A 25686-nucleotide genomic window follows, 5' to 3' on the forward strand; every position below is an offset into this window, starting at 1 on the left:
CTGCTACTCCTATTAATGGGTTTTTCTTGGATTACATCCATCATCTTATAGAGTGTTTACCACAATTCTAAGATTTAGACATTATTTTTACCTACATTTTAGAGATGAATAAACTGATGCTGAGCTGGAATAACTGGCCAAATATAATATAGCTGGGAAATGGGGGCATAGGAATTTACACTCTGGAGAGGTTGTTTGACATCAAGTCAAGTCCTTTTTTCTCAATGATGCCCAGTTCTTTTCAACCCGATTCAAAGGGCACTGGATTCCTGTGGTGCCTCAAGAGCCCCTGAGCCAAAAGAGGAGGGAGGGGAAGAAAGGCCCTTGCTCTGGATTCAACCAGAGCACATCTAATATACATAAATATATATGTTATGATTATATATTTATATAGAATAAGTATCTAATTATATATTATATATATATAACTACATATATATGTATGATGTTATATATATATGTGTATATATAGAGAGAGAGAGAGAGAACCCATTTAGAATTTTGTTAGAAAAAATTCCCAAACACTGTAGCATACCATGAAGTGTCCTAATGCCCTTATGATCTACACTAGAAACTTCTTTAAGTCAGACATCTCATCTTGTCCTTTCTTTGGTCTCACAACAGTGTGGAACCTCCCCCGACCAGTGAGCCAGCCTTCGGAAGAAGGAGCCCATGGAAATCCTTGCCCTGGCGATGCTCTGGGCTCCAGAACAGCTCTGTGTAAGCATCTCCCATGACCCCTGGCAACCTTGCTGTCTGCTTCTCACTAAAGCCAATTAAAATACTCCCGGTACCTGCAGCCTTCTCGCTGTTACCACGACTCATTGAGTTCTCGCCCAAGAGGGAAGTGATGTCTTCTCCAAATATCCTGAGGCAATTTTCAATGAGAAATTGTACAAGACAAATCTGTAACACAAAAAGACAAGAATGGGGTGCTCTTTTCCATAGGGCATAGTTATAAATCACATTTTGTATACAGACCTTGGATCTAAGAAAAAATGGGAAGGACATCTCAGAAAAATTCAGAGTTGATAAAAATACGTAGAAACCAGGGGCGCCTGGGTGGCTCAGTCGGTTAAGCGTCTGCGTTCGGCTCAGGTCATAATCCCAGGGTGCTGGGATCAGCCCTACATCGGGCTCCCTGCTCAGCGGGAAGCCTGCTTCTCCCTCTCCCACTCCCCCTGCTTGTGTTCCCTCTCTCGCTGTGTCTCTTTCAGTCAAGTAAATAAATAAAAGTTTAAAAAAAAACACAAAAAAACAGAAACACATAGAAACCAGAGTTCTCTCAGAAATAACTTAGAGTGATACTTTCCCGTGTACTTTGGGTACACATTTTAAAATACTGCCCATCGGTGGGCTAAAGTTATAATGCGTGACCTAGTTTAAGAGCTAACATTTTGGGATCAGTGGTTATGTCTTTAAGCCTAGGATAAATTTCGGGGCCCCTCAGTTGGGCGTCTGACTCTTGATTGTGGCGCAGATCACGATCTCACGGTGGTGCGATGCAGCCCCACATGGAGCCAACTTTGGGCTCCGTGCTCAGCGGGGAATGGGCTTGGGCTTCTCCCTCTCCCTCTCCCTCTTCTTCTGCCCCTGCCCCGCTCACGCTCTCTCTTTCCCTCTCTCAAATAAATACATATCAAAAAATAAATAAAACAAGGATAATTTTCAAAGTAGCCTACCTTATTAAAGTTTACTTATTTTTTGCTTTTAAATTTTGTTTTCAGTTTTACTGAGCTGTAACTGATGTATACCATCTTATGAAACTTTATAAAGTATGAATGACAACTTAAGAAAACCATTTCTTAAATGAAGAAGTATCATAAAGTTGGGAAGCAGGGATTTTGGTGGGGTTGTGAGGGAAAACCCACACAGCAGGAGAGAAAACGTATCTGTCTGTCTAACTTCAGTCCCTTCTCACGCATTGCTTTGCCTCATGCTCGCTCTCTCTGGGTGAGCTTGGGGAAGACCTGTCATCTTATTAGGATATTCTGGAATCTCTTGCTAGTTTCCATATGACGTAGCAGAGGTGAAATAGTAGCCGAGTACTTTTCTAGATGAGCCACAATTGGCAGAGGAAGGCCAATGTGTTTGGAGGCATGGGGGCTCATATTGCCCAAGCCACCCAGGATGTGCCAGTGATGACTAGAGGAGCTGGCTGTTGTCGCCATTGTGTAGTGAGGAAACCATGGCTTTGCCCAAGGTTACGAGTCCCTCAGGGATTAGGCTGAGAGTTGAACCTTGACTGGTGAAGCTCCAAAGCCCAGGTTCTTTTCTATCGTATCACATGACTCTTCTCTCTCTCCTTTAGTCAGTCTAGTGTTTAGTCTCCTGGAGGGGGAAGAAGTGACTCGACTGCTCCGAGTTTCCCATTTAACGACACCCCTTCCCAGACCCCGCCAGAGTAGCTTAAAGAACTCTGCCACTCCACAGGGGCCTAATGAAAATGTGCACTTGACAAAGTTCCATCCGTCAGAGTTACTACTGCACATGTCCGGTTCAAAGTAGGGATTCTACCCCCTGGGGGACAAAAATGAGAGCTCTCATTACCTTTTTTATCAAGTTGTCTTCCAGTTCCAAGGTGCCGAAATCAGGTGGGTAAAGAACGCTTGGGGCTATACAAACGGATAAATTATAAGCTGTCATCTGATTGGATGACGAATGTTGCTCAATGTTGTATAGCACTCCAAAAAGGTATCGCAAGAGAACAACATTTGCTCTTGGCAGCTGGGCTAAAAGCCTAAGGTCAGAAAAACACACTTTTAAATTAGGCAAGTGATTCCACTTAGGAGGTTGGAAAAACAGAGACAGGGAACAGAATACATCCTTGTATATCTAGCACACAACCCGCTCTAGCAGAGTTCCAGGCATGAATGTAGACAAAATTGTTGCACTGAATTCAGTCCCTGAGCCAGATAAACACTTCTCTGGTTAGTTAAATGTTTGACAGACTTTTAAGGTCATAGCCCTGGCAGTTGATGCTCTTGCATGTGTCTTGAACCAGGGAATTTTGTCTATCAGTTTCAAGGATCCAGAAGGTGTCAAATGGCCAAGGAGTCCAGATTAATAAGATCAGGAGAAGAACAATAATAGCCCTAAAGCGTGCCTCTATTCTGAAGTTGGGCCCCATGGGTGTGAAGAATTGAAACTCTTTGGCGTTGGTCATGATTATAGTGGGCAAAGCTGCAAAACGTAAGCCAATGTTTTCCTAATAGTATGTTGGCTGTATTTTGGAGATGTGACCAGAGTAGAGTAATTATGGCATCATTACCTCTGGGCTGCAGTTATCTTCTCCTCTTTGTTGCCTTGATCAATAACACCGAGCCATTTGTCATAGAGGTCAGATAAAAATATACTTCCGTGGATATTTCTAAGAAAATCCTTAGGGAGATAAAAAAAAAAATATATATATATATATACATAAATATAAACTATAGAAACTATGTATTGGAAATATTCCAGAGAAAATATGTAGTTAAAAAATTCAGTTCAGCCCCCACTTCCTTCACAGATACCCAAACTGGGACCCACACGGAGCTCGGCTCTGACTTTCCATTGACTTGCACACGCAGGAGCAGGTGCTTGGATTTTCTCCCGCTAAAACTTAGAGGCATAAAAGCAGAGCTTAGCCTGTGGTGGAAATGAAGATAAAGCTCCCTTCTATCATCTGGAACTTATTTTGTGTGAGTGGTTTTTTTTTTGTAAAGTACCACAAACTGACAGGGTCTGGCTATAGACCATCCTAAATCCTATTAGCTTCCTGGACAGAAATACACATACCCATGTTGCTTGTTTTAGACAAGGTGCTAGCTCTTAACTCTAGCAAGAAAAGGCCTGAAACAATCAAAACACAAACAGGTGGGCTCTTGCACACATATTAGGAAAGAACTAGGTCTTCTCACTCGGGGTATGTGTGCTCCCTGGAAGAAAGCTACTCGCACAATTGCTTCATTCTTCCTTTTCTTAACTGTCTAAAAGTCGAGAGTCTAATGGCAGACTCACTGTGGTCCTGAGGATAGATTCATTTCTAGTTTAGGCCAATTGTCCAGTTAGTTTGCCATGATATTATCAAGGCCAAGGTCGCAGAGTCTGATTCTCCACCAAGATCCGTCAACTTCAGGAAGAGAAAACTTTAGAAATGTCTAAGCACTCTCCCCACAAGTGCTCACCCTCTTCCTAGTCGGTGCTTATAACACGGAATCAGGAAAGAACCTCCTAACTCTTGCTAGAAAATCGATTCCATGTGTGCACCTTACAGAGGGCAACACTCATCTTGCTACCTAGTGTATCATCATTCTTCTCCTGTCTCCTGATGCCTGTATGTATATTACTACTGGATATCACTATGACCCCAGTGTAGGAGTGGTTACCTAAGACATTTCTGGACCTTGCTATTGATCCCATCTTCGAACATTAACGGGGGACAAGGGAAGACCAAATGTGACTGAGATTCTACGACTGTAGTCATTACTACGTTAACATAGGGTTGTTCAGAGCTGTTCATAAGTGCCAAGGTGGATGGATTAAATTCTTTCCCTGTTCTATTTCTTTGGGAAAGTTTGCCTTCATTAGGAGGGGGGTGAGGATGTTTTCATGGGTAAACTGTGTGTATGTATCGGTGCGTATTTCGAAATTTATTATCATGACTAGTAGTCATTTCAGTATTAGTATTTTGCATGGAGTCTTTAGGAGTGAAGGTGGGGAGGGCGGTGTGTAGTGAAAAGAGAAAGTATTTCTAACACATGGGGCTTTTAACTCCTAAAGTCGCTTCCTTAAATTTTGCTTTTGTTAAGCGTTTTTCAGCTTGTCAGGTTCTTAATCTATTATGCCCATTATTGTTCTTGAGCAGTCTTGATGAAGGACACCAGTCATAGCTTCAGTTACTCGTGTGTAGATACTGCTAGAACCTTCCCTACCTTTAAGACGGATGCGACCACATGAACAGATTCGTTGTATGGGTTCACTTTGACCCCAGAATTCAGTTTTTCCTTTAGGACATGGCAGGATTTTATATTGGCTGAGTTTCTGAATATGCCTTCTGTGAGGGGCCCTTTTTCATTAATAAAGGAAAGCATACCCTGTAGGAAGAAAAGCAAAGTATATGGCATCTCATATCCACAAACGCAGAGCACAAGCTTGCCTCCGGTTTGAAAGAGGAGGGGAATGTACTGGTACACTGTTTTAGAGCGGGAAGGACCAAAGTCGATTTAGATTGTTTTTTTTTCAGTGTCTCTCTATATACTTTCTACCCAAATATCCATTTTACAGTCATACACTGAAACAATTTAAACAGTTCTTTTAATCAGATTTTCCTTTCCATTGAGTTTCCACTCTTAAATCAAACTTCTATGCTTCAAGGCCTTTGCGGAATCACCATCTGTTTCCTACTTTACCATTCTTTTCTCATTATTCCCTTATGTAGATGCTCTTCCCCAAATATGGAAGTCTATTTAGCGAATACTCATTTCCCATTTGTTTATTTTTCTTTAAGTGACTCTATACTCCTTTCCTACTTGTTCTATTTCCTTCCCTCTTTTAAAGTCAGGCCCAGAAAGTCTCTTCTCTTTCTCTGATTACCCTCCCTTCTCATGAGTCTTAAATTCTCTTTTGCTCTATCTTCACGTCCTCTCTCTGCTGTGTAGAATCTTAATAAGGGCTGGACTCAGGGAATAAAATGGATCTGAAGTCTATTATGCTACTTATCTATTGTGTGAGCTCGGGCACATACATCCTGTACTGAGGCTTTTCTGAATCGGTTAGGAAGTGTGGAGGATGATAATCCTAGCTAGCTCCTAAATTTGCTGTGATGCATGGACCTGGGGTAGTAGCTAGCAGGTAACAAAGTACCTAATATGATACATTTCTTCATAGCTAGGAGAACGTTCCCTACATCCCGTACAGTGCTTGCAGAGACACCGAATACTCAGTGAAGGTCCACACTGACAATTCACTACAGCAGTTTGAGATAAAACAGGCCAAACTCTGTGGCTTTCATTTGATATATTCTGTTAGGATTAACAGATTCCTATTTGCCAGAGGATGAGTCCATGCTCATGTCAGATGTTTGCAGTTGTTAGACTGAGTAGACTCCACTGAAGGAGACTTGAGACTCATGTGAGTGCAGGAAGGCAATGAAGGGAGAGTGTGAAGATGAGGTGGACTCTCAGAGACTCACATACACAGAGTCCTTTTTGACTGATCTGAACAGGCTTCGGTGGGTCTTTGTGGAAACAAGACCCATGTGGAATGGATAAGAAAGTCTTTTCCTGTTGTATTAGCCTCACGACTCTGCTGGACCTAAGTCAGATTCTGTTCCTTGAAATAACAGTAACAGAGCTTCTCAGCCAAAGCCAAGGGCTGTCTAATGACTTCTCCATTTGGGGATAGATTTGGATGAGGACACGTGGCCTCTCAGAGTTTCCCCTCCTCAGGAGGGCTGTAGAAGACCAAAAGGAGATGACCTACCAGAATTGGGAAGGGCAAGTTGTCTTTATCACACACATCCATGAGGGAAACTCCAAAGAGCTGTCCTGGCTTTGCGGAAGGTGGGGCTGTGCACTGGGTGTGCTGGGAAGTGCCGGAGCCCCACCAAAAGGCCCTGTCTCTGAAAAAATGGCTTTTCACAGTCTTCCGACCGGAGTCTAAGGAAGAAGAGAGAGTACTAGTAGTAGTAGTTGTTGTTTAATACGCTGAACCTTCTTTTTCCTTTTTTTTTTTTTTTACACATTTTATTTATATTTTGACAGAGGGAGAGAGACAACGAGAGAGGGAACACAAACAGGGGGAGGGGCAGAGGGAGAAGCAGGCTTCCCTCGGAGCAGGGAGGCCGATGCGGGGCTCGATCCCAGGACCCCGGGATCATGACCTGAGCTGAAGGCAGACGCTTAATGACTGAGCCACCCAGGCGCCCCAGACTCATCTTAATTCCTGATGACTTGTATTTTCCTAAAGATTTCCTCAAAGCAATGTGGTAAGCATCATAAAACCAAGAAATGTCAGAAATATGGAGGGATTGATGATACGTGTCTCCAGGTTCTGAATCGAAAGTCTACCTTCTAAGGTGGACTGCTGCCAGGTAGCTGTGATTAGCTAGGCTCAAATCGTACTAGCTCTACTCTCAGGGGCACTTCTCCTAGTCCTATTAATGGCTTTTTGTGGATTCCATCCATCATCTTATTTAGTGTTTACCACAATTCTAAGATTTAGACATTATTTTATCTACATTTTAGAGATCAATAAACTGATGCTGAGCTAGAAAAACTGATCAAAGGTAACATAGCTGGTAAATGGGGGCACAGGACTTTACACTCTGGAGAGGTTTCTTGACATCAAGTCAGCCTTCGGAAGAAGGAGCCCATGGAAATCCTTGCCCTGGCGATGCTCTGGGCTCCAGAACAGCTCTGTCTAAGCATCTCCCATGACCCCTGGTAACCTTGCTATCTGCTTCTCACTAAAGCCAATTAAATTACTCCCGGTACCTGCAGCCTTCTCGCTGTTACCACGACTCATTGAGTTCTCGCCCAAGAGGGAAGTGATGTCTTCTCCAAATATCCTGAGGCAATTTTCAATGAGAAATTGTACAAGACATATCTGTAACACAAAAAGACAAGAATGGGGTGCTCTTTTCCATAGGGCATAGTTATAAATCACATTTTGTATACAGACCTTGGATCTAAGAAAAAATGGGAAGGACTTCTCAGAAAAATTCAGAGTTGATAAAAATATGTAGAAACCAGGGGCGCCTGGGTGGCTCAGTTGGTTAAGCGTCTGCGTTCGGCTCAGGTCATAATCCCAGGGTGCTGGGATCAGCCCTACATCAGGCTCCCTGCTCAGCGTGAAGCCTGCTTCTCCGTCTCCCACTCCCCCTGCTTGTGTTCCGTCTCTCGCTGTGTCTCTCTCAGTCAAGTAAATAAATAAAAGTTTAAAGAAAAAACAAAAAAACCCAAAAACACATAGAAACCAGAGTTCTTTCTGAAATAACTTAGAAAGAGTGATACTTTCCCGTGTACTTTGGATACACATTTTAAAATACTGCTCATCAGTGGGCTAAAGTTATAATGCGTGGCCTAGTTTAAGAGCTAACATTTTGGGATCAGTGGTTACATCTTTAAGCCTAGGATAAATTTCTGGGCCCCTCAGTTGGGCGTCTGACTCTTGATTTCGGCGCAGATCACGATGTCATGGTGGTGAGATCCAGCCGCACATGGAGCTAACTTTGGGCTCCGTGTTCAGCGGGGAATCGGCTTGGGCTTCTCCCTCTCCCTCTTCCTCTGCCCCTGCCCCACTCATGGTCTCTCTTTCCATGTCTTAAATAAATACATATCAAAAAATAAATAAAACTAGGATAATTTTCAAAGTAGCCTACCTTATTAAAGTTTACTTATTTTTTGTTTTTAAATTTTGTTTCCAGTTTTGAGCTGTAACTGATGTATAACATCTTATGAAACTTAATGAAGTATGAACAAAAACTTAAAACCATTTCTTAAATGAAGAAGTATCTTAAAGTTGGGAAGCAGGGATTTTGGTGCGGTTGTGAAGGAAAACCCACACAGCTGGAGAGAAAATGTATCTGTCTGTCTAACTTCAGTCCATTCTCACGCATTGCTTTGCCTCATACTGTCTCTCTTGGTGAGCTTGGGGAAGACCTGTCATCTTATTAGGATATTCTGGAATCTCTTCCTAGTTTCCGTATGATGTAGCAGAGGTGAAATAGTAGCCGAGTACTTTTCTAGATGAGCCACAATTGGCAGAGGAAGGCCAATGTGTTTGGAGGCATGGGGGCTCATATTGCCCAAACCACCCAGGATGTGCCAGTGATGACCGGAGGAGCTGGCTGTTGTCGCCATTGTGCAGTGAGGAAACCATGGCTTTGCCCAAGGTTACGAGTCCCTCAGGGATTAGGCTGAGAGTTGAACCTTGACTGGTGAAGCTCCAAAGCCCAGGTTCTTTTCTATCGTATCACACGACTCTTCTATCTCTTTTTTAGTCAGTCTAGGTTTAGTCTCCTGGAGAGGGAAGAAGTGACTCGACCACTCTGAGTTTCCCGTTTAACGACACCCCTTTCCAGACCCCGCCAGAGTAGCATAAAGAACTCTGCCATTCCACAGGGGCCTAATGAAAATGTGCAGTTCACAAAGTTCCATCCGTCAGAGTTACTACTGCACATGTCCGGTTCAAAGAAGGGATTCTACCCCCTGGGGGACAAGAATGAGACCTCTCATTACCTTTTTTATCATGTTGTCTTCCAATTCCAAGCTTTCGGAATCAGGTGGGTAAAGAACGCATGGGGCTATACAAACGGATAAATTATAAGCTTTCATCTGATTGGATGACGAATGTTGCTCAATGTTGTATAGCACTCCAAAAAGGTATCGCAAGAGAACAACATTTGCTCTTGGCAGCTGGGCTAAAAGCCTAAGGTCAGAAAAACACACTTTTAAATTAGGCAAGTGATTCCACTTAGGAGGTTGGAAAAACAGAGACAGGGAACAGGATACATCCTTGTATATCTAGCACACAACCCGCTCTAGCAGCGTTCCAGGCATGGATGTATACAAAATTGTTGCACTGAATTCAGTTCCTGAGCCAGATACACACTTGCCTGGTTGGTTAAATGTCTGACAGACTTTTAAGGTCATAGCCCTGGCAGTTGTTGCTCTTGATCTGTCTTGGACCAGGGAATTTTGTCTACCAGTTTCATGGATCCAGAAGGTGTAAAACGGCCAAGGAGTCCACATTAATAAGATCAGGAGAAGAACAATAATAGCCCTAAAGTGTGCCTCTATTCTGAGCTGGCCCCCATGGGCGTGAAGAATTGAAACTCTTTGGCGTTGGTCATGATTATAGAGGGCAAAGCTGCAAAATGTAAGCCAATGTTTTCCTCATAGTATGTTGGGTATTATTTGGAGATGTGAACAGAGTAGAGTAATTATGCATCGTTACCTCCGGGCTGCCGTTATCATCTCCTCTTTGTTGCCTTGATCAATAACACCGAGCCATTTGTCATAGAGATCAGATAAAAATATACTTCCTTGGATATTTCTCAGAAAGTCCTTAGGGAGATAAAAAAAAATATGTGTATATATTATAGAAAATATGTATTGGAAATATTCTAGAGAAAATATGTAGTTAAAAAATTCAGTTCAGCCCCCACCTCCTTCACAGATACCCAAAGTGGGACCCACACGGAGCTCGGCTCTGACTCTCCATTGACTTGCACACGCAGGAGCAGGTGCTTGGATTTTCTCCCGCTAAAACTTAGAGGCATAAAAGCAGAGCTTAGCCTGTGGTGGAAATGAAGATAAAGCTCCCTTGTATCATCTGGAACTTATTTTGTATGTGTGCTTTTTTTGCAAAGTACCACAAACTGACAGCGTCTGGCTATAGACCATCCTAAATCCTATTAGCTTCTTGGACAGAAATACACATACCCATGTTGCTTGTTTTAGGCACAGTGCTAGCTCTTAATTCTAGCAAGAAAAGGCCTGAAACAATCAAAACACAAACAGGTGGGCTCTGGCACACATATTAGGAAAGAACTAGGTCTTCTCACTCGGGGTATACGTGCTCCCTGGAAGAGAGCTATTCTCACAATTGCTTCATTCTTCCTTTTCTTAACTGTCTAAAAGTCGAGAGTCCAATGGCAGACTCACTGTGGTCCTGAGGATAGATTCATTTCTAGTTTAGGACAATTGTCCAGTTAGTTTGCCATGATAGTATCAAGGCCAAGGTTGCAGAGTCTGATTCTCCACCAAGATCCGTCAACTTCAAGAAGAGAAAAGTTTAGAAATGTCTAAGCAGTCTCCCCACAAGTGCTCACCCTCTTCCTAGTCGGTGCTTATAACACGGAATCAGGAAAGAACCTCCTAACTCTTGCTAGAAAATGGATTCCATGTGTACACCTCACAGAGGGCAACACTCATCTTGCTACCTAGTGTATCATCATTCCTCTCCTGTCTCCTGATGCCTATATGTATATTACTACTGGATATCACTATGACCGCAGTGTAGGAGTGGTTACCTAAGTCATTTCTGGACTTTGCTATTGATCCCATCTTCGAACATTAACGGGGGACAAGGGAAGACCAAATGTGACTGAGATTCTACGACTGTAGTCATTACTACGTTAACATAGGGTTGTTCAGAGCTGTACATAAGTGCCAAGGTGGATGGATTAAATTCTTTCCCTGTTCTATTTCTTTTGGAAAGTTTGCCTTCATTAGGAGGGCGGTGAGGATGTTTGCATGGGTAAACTTTGTGTATGTATCGGTGCGTATTTTGAAATTTATTATCATGACTAGTAGTCATTTCAGTATTAGTATTTTGCATGGAGTCTTTAGGAGTGAAAGTGGGGAGGGCGGTGTGTAGTGAAAACAAAGGATTTCTAATACATGGGGCTTTTAACTCCTAAAGTAGCTTCCTTAAATTTTGATTTTCTCAAGGGTTTTTTAGCTTGTCAGGTTCTTAATCTATTATGCCCTTTATGGTTCTTGAGGAGTCTTGTTGAAGGACTAAAGTGTGCCTCATAGCTTCAGTTACTCGTGTGTGGATAATGGTAGAACCTTCCCTACCTTTAAGACGGATGCGACCACATGAACAGATTCGCTGTACGGGTTCACTTTGACCCCAGAATTTAGTTTCTCCTTTAGGACCATGCAGGATTTTATATTGGCTGATTTGCTGAATATGCCTTCTGTGAGGGGCCCTTTTTGATTAATAAAGGAAAGCATATCCTGTAGGAAGAAAAGAAAAGTATATGGCATCTCATATCCACAAATGCAGAGCACAAGCTTGCCTGCATTTTGAAAGAGCACGGGAATATAATGGTACACTGTTTTAGAGTGGGAAGGAGTAAAGTCAATTTAGATTGGTTTCTTTTTTTCAGTGTCTTTCTATATAGTTTTGACCCAAATATCCATTTTACAATCATACAGTGAAACAGTTTAAAAACTTCTTTTAATCAGATTTTCCTGTCCACTGAGTTTCCACTTTTAAATCAAACTTCTCCGCTTCAAGGCCTTTGGGGAATCACCGTCTGTTTCCTAATTTAGCATTTCTTTCTCATTATTCCCTACATAGATGCTCTTCCCCAAGTATGGAAGTCTATTTAGGGAATACTCATTTCCCATTTGTTTATTTCTCTTTAAGTGACTGTATACTCCATTCCTACTTGTTCTATTTCCTTCCCTGTTTTAAAGTCAGGCTCAGAAACTCTCTTCTCCTTCTCTGATTACCCTCCCTTCTCATGAGTCTTTCATTGTCTTTTGCTGTAACTTCATATCCTTTCCCTGCTGTGTAGAAACTTAATAAGGGCTGGACTCAGGGAATCCAATGGATCTGAAGTCTATTATGCTACTTATCTATTGTGTGAGCTGGGGCACATGCATCCTGTACTGAGGCTTTTCTGATTCCTTTAGGCAGTGCGGAGGATGATAATCCTAGCTAGCCCCTAAATTTCCTGTGATGCAAGGACCTGGGGTAGTAGGTAGCAGGTAACATGCTAGCTAAAATGATACATTTCTTCATAGCTAGCAGAACGTTCCCTACATCCCGCACAGTGCTTGCAGAGACACCGAATACTCAGTGAATGTCCACACTGACAATTCACTACAGCAGTTTGAGATAACACAGGCCAAACTCTGTGGCTTCCATTTGACATACTCTGTTAGGATTAACAGATTCCTATTTGCCAGAGGATGAGTCTATGCTTGTGTCAGATGTTTGCAGTTGTTAGACTGAGTAGACTCCGCTGAAGGAGACTTGAGACTCATGTGAGTGCAGGAAGGCAATGAAGGGAGAGTGTGAAGATGAGGTGGACTCTCAGAGACTCACATACACAGAGTCCATTTTGACTGATCTGAATAAGCCTCGGTGGGTCTTTGTAAAAACAAGACCCAGGTGGAATGGACAAGAATGTCTTTTACTGTTGTATTTGCCTCATGACTCTGCTGGAACTAAGTCAGATTCTGTTCCTTGAAATAACAGTAACAGAGCTTCTCAGCCAAAACCAGGGGCTGTCTAATGACTACTCCATTTGAGGATAGATTTGGATGAGGACACGTGGCCTCTCAGAGTGTCCCCTCCTCAGGAGGGCTATAGAAGACCAAAGGAGATGACCTACCAGAATTGGGTAGGGAAGGTTGTCTTTATAACACATATCCATGAGCGAAACTCCAAAGAGCTGTACTGGCTTTGCGGAAGGTGGGGCTGTGCACTGGGTGTGCCTACAAGTGCTGCAACCCCGACAAAAGGCCCTGGCTCTGAAAGAACGGCTTGTCACAGTCATAGGGCCGGAGTCTAAGGAAGAAGAGAGAGTATTAGTAGTAGTTGTTGTTTAATACGCTGAGCCTTCATTTCCCTTTTTTTTTTTTTTTTTACAGATTTTATTTATATTTTGACAGAGGGAGAGAGACAGCGAGAGAGGGAACACAAGCAGGGGGAGGGGCAGAGGGAGAAGCAGGCTTCCCTCGGAGCTGGGAGCCCGTTGCGGAGCTCGATCCCAGGACCCCGGGATCATGACCTGAGCTGAAGGCAGACGCTTAATGACTGAGCCACCCAGGCGCCCCAGACTCATCTTAATTCCTGATGACTTGTATTGTCCTAAAGATTTCCTCAAAGCAATGTGGTAAGCATCATAAAACCAAGAAATGTCAGAAATATGGAGGGATTGATGATACGTGTCTCCAGGTTCTGAATCGAAAGTCTACCTTCTAAGGTGGACTGCTGCCAGGTAGCTGTGATTAGCTGGGCTCAAATCGTACTAGCTCTACTCTCAGGGGCACTTCTCCTAGTCCTATTAATGGCTTTTTGTGGATTCCATCCATCATCTTATTTAGTGTTTACCACAATTCTAAGATTTAGACATTATTTTTATCCACATTTTACAGATGTATAAACTGATGCTGAGCTGGAATAACTGGCAAAAGATAATATAGCTGGTAAATGGGGCACAGGACTTTACACTCTGGAGAGGTTTTTTGACATCAAGTCAAGTCCTTTTTTCTCAATGATGCCAGTTCTTTTCAACCCGCTTCAAAGGGCACTGGAATCCTGTGGTGCCTCAAGAGCCCCTGAGCCAAAGGAGGAAGGAGTGGAAGAAAGGCCCCTTGCTCTGGCTTCAACCAGAGCACATCTTATATACATAAATATATATATATATTGATTACATATTTATATAGTATAAGTATCTAATTATATATATATAACTATATATATATGTATGATGTTATACGCATTTAGAATTTTGTTAGAAAAAATTCCCAAACACTGTAGCATACCATGATGAGTCCTAATGCCCTTATGATCTACACTAGAAACTTCTTGAAGTCAGACACCTCATCTTATCCTTTCTTTGGTCTCACAACAGTGTGGAACCTCCCTTGACCTGTGAGCCAGCCTTCGGAAGAAGGAGCCCATGGAAATCCTTGCCCTGGCGATGCTCTGGGCTCCAGAACAGCTCTGTGTAAGCATCTCCCATGACCCCTGGTAACCTTGCTGTCTGCTTCTCACTAAAGCCAATTAAATTTCTCCCGGTACCTGCAGCCTTCTCGCTGTTACCACGACTCATTGAGTTCTCGCCCAAGAGGGAAGTGATGTCTTCTCCAAATATCCTGAGGCAATTTTCAATGAGAAATTGTACAAGACAAATCTGTAACACAAAAAGACAAGAATGGGGTGCTCTTTTCCATAGGGCATAATTATAAATCACATTTTGTATACAGACATTGGATCTAAGAAAAAATGGGAAGGACTTCTCAGAAAAATTCAGAGTTGATAAAAATATGTAGAAACCAGGGGCGCCTGGGTGGCTCAGTCGGTTAAGCGTCTGCGTTCGGCTCAGGTCATAATCCCAGGGTGCTGGGATCAGCCCTATATCGGGCTCCCTGCTCAGCGGGAAGCCTGCTTCTCCCTCTCCCACTCCCCCTGCTTGTGTTCCCTCTCTCGCTGTGTCTCTCTCAGTCAAGTAAATAAATAAAAGTTTAAAAAAAACACAAAAAAACAGAAACACATAGAAACCAGAGTTCTCTCAGAAATAACTTAGAAAGAGTGATACTTTCCCGTGTACTTTGGGTACACATTTTAAACTACTGCCCATCCGTGGGCTAAAGTTATAATACGTGGCCTAGTTTAAGAGCTAACATTTTGGGATCAGTGGTTACGTCTTTAAGCCTAGGATAAATTTCGGGGCCCCTCTGTTGGGCCTCTGACTCTTGATGTCGGCGGAGATCACGATCTCATGGTGGTGAGATCCAGCCCTACATGGAGCCAACTTTGGGCTCCGTGATCAGCGGGGAATGGGCTTGGGCTTCTCCCTCTCCCTCTCCCTCTTCTTCTGCCCCTGCCCCGCTCACGCTCTCTCTTTCCCTCTTTCAAATAAATACATATCAAAATATAAATAAAACAAGGATAATTTTCAAAGTAGCCTACTTATTAAAGTTTACTTATTTTTTGCTTTTAAATTTTGTTTCCAGTTTTACTGAGCTGTAACTGATGTATACCATCTTATGAAACTTTATAAAGTATGAACAAAAACTTAAGAAAACCATTTCTTAAATGAAGAAGTATCGTAAAGTTGGGAAGCAGGGATTTTGGTGGGGTTGTGAGGGAAAACCCACACAGCTGGAGAGAAAACGTATCTGTCTGTCTAACTTCAGTCCCTTCTCACGCATTGCTTTGCCTCATGCTGGCTCTCTCTGGGTGAGCTTGGGGAAGACCTGTCATCTTATTAGGATATTCTGGAATCTCTTGCTAGTTTCTATATGACGTAGCAGAGGTGAAATAGTAGCCGAGTACTTTTCTAGATGAGCCACAATTGGCAGAGGAAGGCCAATGTGTTTGGAGGCATGGGGGCTCATATTGCCCAAGCCACCCAGGATGTGCCAGTGATGACCGGAGGAGCTGGCTGTTGTCGCCATTGTGTAGTGAGGAAACCATGGCTTTGCCCAAGGTTACGAGTCCCTCAGGGATTAGGCTGAGAGTTGAACCTTGACTGGTGAAGCTCCAAAGCCCAGGTTCTTTCCTATCGTATCACATGACTCTTCTCTCTCTCGTTTAGTCAGTCTAGTGTTTAGTCTCCTGGAGGGGGAAGAAGTGACTCGACTGCTCCGAGTTTCCCGTTTAACGACACCCCTTCCCAGACCCCGCCAGAGTAGGATAAAGAACTCTGCCACTCCACAGGGGCCTAATGAAAATGTGCACTTCACAAAGTTCCATCCGTCAGAGTTACTACTGCACATGTCCGGTTCAAAGTAGGGATTCTACCCCCTGGGGGACAAAAATGAGAGCTCTCATTACCTTTCTTATCAAGTTGTCTTCCAATTCCAAGCTGCCGGAATCAGGTGGGTAAAGAACGTTTGGGGCCATACAAACGGATAAATTATAAGCTGTCATCTGATTGGATGACGAATGTTGCTCAATGTTGTATAGCACTCCAAAAAGGTATCGCAAGAGAACAACATTTGCTCTTGGCAGCTGGGCTAAAAGCCTAAGGTCAGAAAAACACACTTTTAAATTAGGCAAGTGATTCCACTTAGGAGGTTGGAAAAACAGAGACAGGGAACAGGATACATCCTTGTATATCTAGCACACAACCCGCTGTAGCAGAGTTCCATGCATGAATGTAGACAAAATTGTTGCACTGAATTCAGTTCCTGAGCCAGATAAACACTTCTCTGGTTAGTTAAATGTTTGACAGACTTTTAAGGTCATACCCCTGGCAGTTGATGCTCTTGCATGTGTCTTGAACCAGGGAATTTCGTCTACAAGTTTCATGGATCCAGAAGGTGTCAAACGGCCAAGGAGTCCACATTAATAAGATCAGGAGAAGAACAATAATAGCCCTAAAGCATGCCTCTATTCTGAAGTTGGGCCCCATGGGTGTGAAGAATTGAAACTCTTTGGCGTTGGTCATGATTATAGTGGGCAAAGCTGCAAAACGTAAGCCAATGTTTTCCTAATAGTATGTTGGCTGTATTTTGGAGATGTAACCAGAGTAGAGTAATTATGGCACCATTACCTCTGGGCTGCAGTTATCTTTTCCTCTTTGTTGCCTTGATCAATAACACCGAGCCATTTGTCATAGAGGTCAGATAAAAATATACTTCCTTGGATATTTCTTAGAAAGTCCTTAGGGAGATAAAAAAATATATATATATATCTGTATATACTATAGAAACTATGTATTGCAAATATTCCAGAGAAAATATGTAGTTAAAAAATTCAGTTCAGCCCCCACTTCCTTCACAGATACCCAAACTGGGACCCACACGGAGCTCGGCTCTGACTCTCCATTGACTTGCACACGCAGGAGCAGGTGCTTGGATTTTCTCCCGCTAAAACTTAGAGGCAAAAAGCAGAGCTTAGCCTGTAGTGGAAATGAAGATAAAGCTCCCTTCTATCATCTGGAACTTATTTTGTGCGTGTGCTTTTTTTTTGCAAAGTACCACAAACTGACAGGGTCTGGCTATAGACCATCCTAAATCCTATTAGCTTCCTGGACAGAAATACACATACCCATGTTGCTTGTTTTAGACAAGGTGCTAGCTCTTAACTCTAGCAAGAAAAGGCCTGAAACAATCAAAACACAAACAGGTGGGCTCTTCCACACATATTAGGAAAGAAGTAGGTCTTCTCACTCGGGGTATGCGTGCTCCCTGGAAGAAAGCTACTCTCACAATTGCTTCATTCTTCCTTTTCTTAACTGTCTAAAAGTCGAGAGTCTAATGGCAGACTCACTGTGGTCCTGAGGATAGATTTATTTCTAGTTTAGGACAATTGTCCAGTTAGTTTGCCATGATATTAATAAGGCCAAGGTTGCAGAGTCTGATTCTCCACCAAGATCCGTCAACTTCAGGAAGAGAAAACTTTAGAAATGTCTAAGCACTCTCCCCACAAGTGCTCACCCTCTTCGTACTCGGTGCTTATAACACGGAATCGGGAAAGAACTTCCTAACTCTTGCTAGAAAATCGATTCCATGTGTGCACCTTACAGAGGGCAACACTCATCTTGCTACCTAGTGTATCATCATTCTTCTCCTGTCTCCTGATGCCTGTATGTATATTACTACTGGATATCACTACGGCCCCAGTGTAGGAGTGGTTACCTAAGTCATTTCTGGACCTTGCTATTGATCCCATCTTCGAACATTAACGGGGGACAAGGGAAGACCAAATGTGACTGAGATTCTATGACTGTAGTCATTTACCACGTTAACATAGGGTTGTTCAGAGCTGTTCATAAGTGCCAAGGTGGATGGATTAAATCCTTTCCCTGTTCTATTTCTTTTCGAAAGTTTGCCTTCATTAGGAGGGTGGTGAGGATGTTTGCATGGGTAAACAGTGTGTATGTATCGGTGCGTATTTTGAAATTTATTATCATGACTAGTAGTCATTTCAGTATTAGTATTTTGCATGGAGTCTTCAGGAGTGAAGGTGGGGAGGGCGGTGTGTAGTGAAAACGGAAAGTATTTCTAACACATGGGGCTTTTAACTCCTAAAGTAGCTTCCTTACATTTTGATTTTGTCAAGCGTTTTTCAGCTTGTCAGGTTCTTAATCTATTATGCCTGTTATGGTTCTTGAGCAGTCATGATGAAGGACACCAATCATAGCTTCAGTTACTCGTGTGTGGATAATGCTAGAACCTTCCCTACCTTTAAGACGGATGCGACCACATGAACAGATTCGCTGTACGGGTTCACTTTGACCCCAGAATTTAGTTTCTCCTTTAGGACATGGCAGGATTTTATATTGGCTGAGTTTCTGAATATGCCTTCTGTGAGGGGCCCTTTTTGATTAATAAAGGAAAGCATAGCCTGTAGGAAGAAAAGAAAAGTATATGGCATCTCATATCCACAAACGCAGAGCATAAGCTTGCCTCCGTTTTGAAAGAGGAGGGGAATGTAATGGTACACTGTTTTAGAGCGGGAAGGACCAAAGTCAATTTAGAATTTTTTTTTTTTCAGTGTCTCTCTATATACTTTCTACCGAAATATCCATTTTACAGTCATACACTGAAACATTTTAAACACTTCTTTTAATCAGATTTTCCTTTCCATTGAGTTTCCAGTCTTAAATCAAACTTCTCTGCTTCAAGGCCTTTGCGGAATCACCGTCTGTTTCCTACTTTACCATTTTTTTCTCATTATTCCCCTACGTAGATGCTCTTCCCCAAGTATGGAAGTCTATTTAGGGAATACTCATTTCCCATTTGTTTATTTCTCTTTAAGTGACTGTATACTCCTTTCCTACTTGTTCTATTTCCTTCCCTCTTTTAAAGTCAGGCTCAGAAACTCTCTTCTCCTTCTCTGATTACCCTCCCTTCTCATGAGTCTTAAATTGTCTTTGGCTCTGTCTTCATGTCCTCTCTCTGCTGTGTAGAATCTTTATAAGGGCTGGACTCAGGGAATCCAACGGATCTGAAGTCTATTATGCTACTTATCTATTGTGTGAGCTGGGTCACTTACATCCTGTACTGAGGCTTCTCTGATTCGGTTAGGAAGTGTGGAGGATGATAATCCTAGCTAGCTTTGATGCAAGGACCTGGGGTAGTAGCTAGCAGGTAACAAAGTAGCTAATATGATACATTTCTTCATAGCTAGGAGAACGTTCCCTACATCCCGTACAGTGCTTGCAGAGACACCGAATACTCAGTGAAGGTCCACACTGACAATTCACTACAGCAGTTTGAGATAACACAGGCCAAACTCTGTGGCTTTCATTTGACATATTCTGTTAGGATTAACAGATTCCTATTTGCCAGAGGATGAGTCTATGCTCGTGTCAGATGTTTGCAGTTGTTAGACTGAGTAGACTCCGTTGAAGGAGACTTGAGACTCATGTGAGTGCAGGAAGGCAATGAAGGGAGAATGTGAAGATGAGGTGGACTCTCAGAGACTCACATACACACAGTCATTTTGACTGATCTGAACAGGCCTCGGTGAGTCTTTGCGGAATCAAAACCCAAGTGGAATGGACAAGAATGTCTTTTCCTGTTGTATTTGCCTCATGACTCTGCTGGACCTAAGTCAGATTCTGTTCCTTGAAATAACAGTAACAGAGCTTCTCAGCCAAAGCCAGCGGCCGTCTAATGACTTCTCCATTTGGGGATAGATTTGGATGAGGACACGTGGCCTCTCAGAGTTTCCCCTCCTCAGGAGGGCTGTAGAGGACCAAGAGGAGATGACCTACCAGAATTGGGAAGGGCAAGTTGTCTTTATCACACACATCCATGAGGGGAACTCCAAAGAGCTGTCCTTGCTCTGCGGAAGGTGGGGCTGTGCACTGGTTGTGCTGACAAGTGCTGGAACCCTGACAAAAGGCCCTGTCACTGAGAGAACGGCTTGTCACAGTCTTACGGCCGGAGTCTAAGGTAAAAGAGAGAGTACTAGTAGTAGTAGTTGTTGTTTAATACGCGGAACCTTCATTTTCCTTTTTTTTTTTTTTTTTTTACAGATTTTATTTATATTTTTAAAGAGGGAGAGAGACAGCGAAAGAGGGAACACAAGCAGGGGGAGGGTTAGAGGGAGAAGCAGGCTTCCCTCGGAGCAGGGAGCCCGATGCGGGGCTCGATCCCAGGACCCCGGCATCATGACCTGAGCTGAAGGCAGACGCTTAATGACTGAGCCACCCAGGCATCCCAGACACATCTTAATTCCTGATGACTTGTATTTTCCTAAAGATTTCCTCAAAGCAATGTGGTAAGCATCATAAAACCAAGAAATGTCAGAAATATGGTGGGATTGATGATACGTGTCTCCAGGTTCTGAATCAAAAGTCTACCTTCTAAGGTGGACTGCTGCCAGGTAGCTGTGATTAGCTAGGCTCAAATCGTACTAGCTCTAGTCTCAGGGGCACTTCTCCTAGTCCTATTAATGGCTTTTTGTGGATTCCATCCATCATCTTATTTAGTGTTTACCACAATTCTAAGATTTAGACATTATTTTTATCCACATTTATAGATGAATAAACTGATGCTGAGCTAGAAAAACTGATCAAAGGTAATATAGCTGGTAAATGGGGGCACAGGACTTTACACTCTGGAGAAGTTTTTTGATATCAAGTCAAGTCCTTTTTTCTCAATGATGCCAGTTCTTTTCAACCTGTTTCAAAGGACACTGGAATCCTGTGGTGCCTCAAGAGCCCCTGAGCCAAAAGAGGAGGGAGTGGAAGAAAGGCCCCTTGCTCTGGCTTCAACCAGAGCACATCTAATATACATAAATATATATACTATGGTTATATTTATATGGTATAAGAATCTAATTATATATTATATATCTATATAACTACATATATATGTATGATGTTGTATATATATATAGATATATAGCACCCACTTAGAATTTTGTTAGAAAAAATTCCCAAACACTGTAGCATACCATGATGAGTCCTAATGCCCTTATGATCTACACTAGAAACTTCTTGAAGTCAGACACCTCATCTTATCCTTTCTTTGGTCTCACAACAGTGTGGGACCTCCCTTGACCTGTGAGCCAGACTTCGGAAGAAGGAGCCCATGGAAATCCTTGCCCTGGCGATGCTCTGGGCTCCAGAACAGCTCTGTCTAAGCATCTCCCATGACCCCTGGCAACCTTGCTGTCTGCTTCTCACTAAAGCCAATTAAATTACTCCCGGTACCTGCAGCCTTCTCGCTGTTACCACGACTCATTGAGTTCTCGCCCAAGAGGGAAGTGATGTCTTCTCCAAATATCCTGAGGCAATTTTCAATGAGAAATTGTACAAGACAAATCTGTAACACAAAAAGACAAGAATGAGGTGCTCTTTTCCATAGGGCATAGTTATAAATCACATTTTGTATACAGACCTTGGATCTAAGAAAAAATGGGAAGGACTTCTCAGAAAAATTCAGAGTTGATAAAAATATGTAGAAACCAGGGGCGCCTGGGTGGCTCAGTCGGTTAAGCGTCTGCGTTCGGCTCAGGTCATAATCCCAGGGTGCTGGGATCAGCCCTACATCGGGCTCCCTGCTCAGCGGGAAGCCTGCTTCTCCCTCTCCCACTCCCCCTGCTTGTGTTCCCTCTCTCGCTGTGTCTCTTTCAGTCAAGTAAATAAATAAAAGTTTAAAAAAAAACACAAAAAAACAGAAACAAATAGAAACCAGAGTTCTCTCAGAAATAACTTAGAAAGAGTGATACTTTCCCGTGTACTTTGGGTACACATTTTAAAATACTGCCCATCGGTGGGCTAAAGTTATAATGCGTGGCCTAGTTAAAGAGCTAACATTTTGGGATCAGTGGTTACGTCTTTAAGCCTAGGATAAATTTCGGGGCCCCTCTGCTGGGCGTCTGACTCTTGATTTCGGCGCAGATCACGATCTCATGGTGGTGAGATCCAGCCCCACATGGAGCCAACTTTGGGCTCCGTGCTCAGCGGGGAATGGGCTTGGGCTTCTCCCTCTCCCTCTCCCTCTTCTTCTGCCCCTGCCCCGCTCACGCTCTCTCTTTCCCTCTCTCAAATAAATACATATCAAAATCTAAATAAAACAAGGATAATTTTCAAAGTAGCCTACCTTATTAACGTATACTTATTTTTTGCTTTTAAATTTTGTTTCCAGTTTTACTGAGCTGTAACTGATGTATACCATCTTATGAAACTTTATAAAGTATGAACAACAACTTAAGAAAACCATTTCTTAAATGAAGAAGTATCATAAAGTTGGGAAGCAGGGATTTTGGTGGGGTTGTGAGGGAAAACCCACACAGCTGGAGAGAAAACGTATCTGTCTAACTTCAGTCCCTTCTCACGCATTGCTTTGCCTCATGCTGGCTCTCTCTGGGAGAGCTTGGGGAAGACCTGTCATCTTATTAGGATATTCTGGAATCTTTTGCTAGTTTCCATATGATGTAGCAGAGGTGAAATAGTAGCCGAGTACTTTTCTAGATGAGCCACAATTGGCAGAGGAAGGCCAATGTGTTTGGAGGCATGGGGGCTCATATTGCCCAAGCCACCCAGGATGTGCCAGTGATGACCGGAGGAGCTGGCTGTTGTCGCCATTGTGTAGTGAGGAAACCATGGCTTTGCCCAAGGTTACGAGTCCCTTAGGGATTAGGCTGAGAGTTGAACCTTGACCGGTGAAGCTCCAAAACCCAGGTTCTTTCCTATCGTATCACACGACTCTTCTCTCTCTCGTTTAGTCAGTCTAGTGTTTAGTCTCCTGGAGGGGGAAGAAGTGACTCGACTGCTCCGAGTTTCCCGTTTAACGACAGCCCTTCTCAGACCCCGCCAGAGTAGCATAAAGAACTCTGCCACTCCACAGGGGCCTAATGAAAATGTGCACTTCACAAAGTTCCTTCTGTCAGAGTTACTACTGCACATGTCCGGTTCAAAGTAGGGATTCTACCCCCTGGGGGACAAAAATGAGAGCTCTCATTACCTTTCTTATCAAGTTGTCTTCCAATTCCAAGCTGCCGGAATCAGGTGGGTAAAGAACGCTTGGGGCTATACAAACGGATAAATTATAAGGTTTCATCTGATTGGATGAGGAATGTTTCTCAATGTTGTATAGCACTCCAAAAAGGTATCGCAAGAGAACAACATTTGCTCTTGGCAGCTGGGCTAAAAGCCTAAAGTCAAAAAAACACACTTTTAAATTAGGCAAGTGATTCCACTTAGGAGGTTGGAAAAACAGAGACAGGGAACAGGATACATCCTTGTATATCTAGCACACCAACCGCTGTAGCAGAGTTCCATGCATGAATGTAGACAAAATTGTTGCACTGAATTCAGTTACTGAGCCAGATAAACACTTCTCTGGTTAGTTAAATGTCTGACAGACTTTTAAGGTCATAGCCCTGGCAGTTGTTGCTCTTGATCTGTCTTGGACCAGGGAATTTTGTCTACCAGTTTCAAGGATCCAGAAGGTGTAAAACGGCCAAGGAGTCCAGATTAATAAGATCAGGAGAAGAACAATAATAGCCCTAAAGTGTGCCTCTATTCTGAAGCTGGGCCCCATGGGTGTGAAGACTCGAAACTCCTTGGCGTTGGTCATGATTATAGTGGGCAAAGCTGGAAAACGTAAGCCAATGTTTTCCTAATAGTATGTTGGGTGTATTTTGGAGATGTGACCAGAGTAGAGTAATTATTGCATCGTTACCTCCGAGCTGCAGTTATCATCTCCTCTTTGTTGCCTTGATCAATAACACCGAGCCATTTGTCATAGAGGTCAGATAAAAATATACTTCCTTGGATGTTTCTAAGAAAATCCTTAGGGAGATAAAAAAATATATATATTTATACTATAGAAACTATGTATTGGAAATATTTCAGAGAAAACATGTAGTTAAAAAATTCAGTTCAGCTCCCACTTCCTTCACAGATACCCAAACTGGGACCCACACGGAGTTCGGCTCCGACTTTCCATTGACTTGCTCACGCAGGAGCAGGTGCTTGGATTTTCTCCCGCTAAAAGTTAGAGGCATAAAAGCAGAGCTTAGCCTGTGGTGGAAATGAAGATAAAGCTCCCTTCTATCATCGGGAAATTATTTTGTGTGTGGTTTTTTTTTCAAAGAACCACACACTGACTGGGTCTGGGTATAGACCATCTTAAATCCTATTAGCTTCCTGGACAGAAATACACATACCCATGTTGCTTGTTTTAGACAAAGTGCTAGCTCTTAATTCTAGCAAGAAAAGGCCTGAAACAATCAAAACACAAACAGGTGGGCTCTGGCACACATATTAGGAAAGAACTAGGTCTTCTCACTCGGGGTATGTGTGCTCCCTGGAAGAAAGCTACTCTCACAATTGCTTCATTCTTCCTTTTCTTAACTGTCTAAAAGTCGAGAGTCTAATGGCAGACACACTGTGGTCCTGAGGATAGATTCATTTCTAGTTTAGGCCAATTGTCCAGTTAGTTTGCCATGATATTATCAAGGCCAAGGTTGCAGAGTCTGATTCTCCACCAAGATCCATCAACTTCAGGAAGAGAAAACTTTAGAAATGTCTAAGCAATCTCCCCGCAAGTGCTCACCCTCTCCCTAGTCGGTGCTTATAACACGGAATCAGGAAAGAACCTCCTAACTCTTGCTAGAAAATGGATTCCATGTGTGCACCTTACAGAGGGCAACACTCATCTTGCTACCTAGTGTATCATCATTCTTCTCCTGTCTCCTGATGCCTATATGTATATTACTACTGGATATCACTATGGCTCCAGTGTAGGAGTGGTTACCTAAATCATTTTTGGACCTTGCTATTAATCACATCTTCGAACATTAATGGGGGACAAGGGAAGACCAAATGTGACTGAGATTCTATGACTAGTCATTACTACGTTAACATAGGGTTGTTCAGAGCTGTTCATAAGTGCCAAGGTGGATGGATTAAATTCTTTCCCTGTTCTATTTCTTTTGGAAAGTTTGCCTTAATTAGGAGGGTGGTGAGGATGTTTGCATGGGTAAACAGTGTGTATGTATCGGTGCGTATTTTGAAATTTATTATCATGACTAGTAGTCATTTCAGTATTAGTATTTTGCATGGAGTCTTCAGGAGTGAAGGTGGGGAGGGCCGTGTGTAGTGAAAACAGAGTATTTTTAACATATGGGGCTTTTAACTCCAAAAGTAGCTTCCTTAAATTTTGATTTTGTCAAGCGTTTTTCAGCTTGTCAGGTTCTTAATCTATTATGCCCGTTATGGTTCTTGAGCAGTCATGATGAAGGACACCAATCATAGCT

The 25686-nt window shown here is 42.8% G+C and overlaps 1 protein-coding gene and 1 long non-coding RNA gene across 2 annotated transcripts; both read right to left on the bottom strand.

Annotated features, from left to right (window-relative positions):
* Positions 1-4940: 4940 nt before the first annotated feature.
* LOC135363111 (uncharacterized) lies at positions 4941-9446 on the bottom strand. The gene is made up of 3 exons (XR_010408811.1): positions 9225-9446; positions 6466-6641; positions 4941-5078 (listed from the first exon to the last, which is right to left on the bottom strand). It is a non-coding gene; the product is annotated as an uncharacterized LOC135363111 (long non-coding RNA).
* A 76-nt stretch (positions 9447-9522) lies between these two features.
* LOC135363110 (rho GTPase-activating protein 20-like) lies at positions 9523-14636 on the bottom strand. Its single transcript, XM_064583798.1, has 4 exons — positions 14536-14636; positions 13121-13296; positions 11571-11732; positions 9523-10052 (listed from the first exon to the last, which is right to left on the bottom strand). The coding sequence occupies exons 1-4, from the start codon at positions 14564-14566 to the stop codon at positions 9939-9941; spliced, it is 483 nt and encodes a 160-aa protein (XP_064439868.1). The 5' UTR covers positions 14567-14636; the 3' UTR covers positions 9523-9938.
* Between the last annotated feature and the right edge of the window lie 11050 nt (positions 14637-25686).

Source organism: Mirounga angustirostris, unplaced genomic scaffold, assembly GCF_029215605.1.
Source record: "Mirounga angustirostris isolate CCGP_5_RB_7025 unplaced genomic scaffold, mMirAng1.0.hap1 SCAF_22, whole genome shotgun sequence".
In the NCBI taxonomy this organism is placed as follows: domain Eukaryota; kingdom Metazoa; phylum Chordata; class Mammalia; order Carnivora; family Phocidae; genus Mirounga; species Mirounga angustirostris.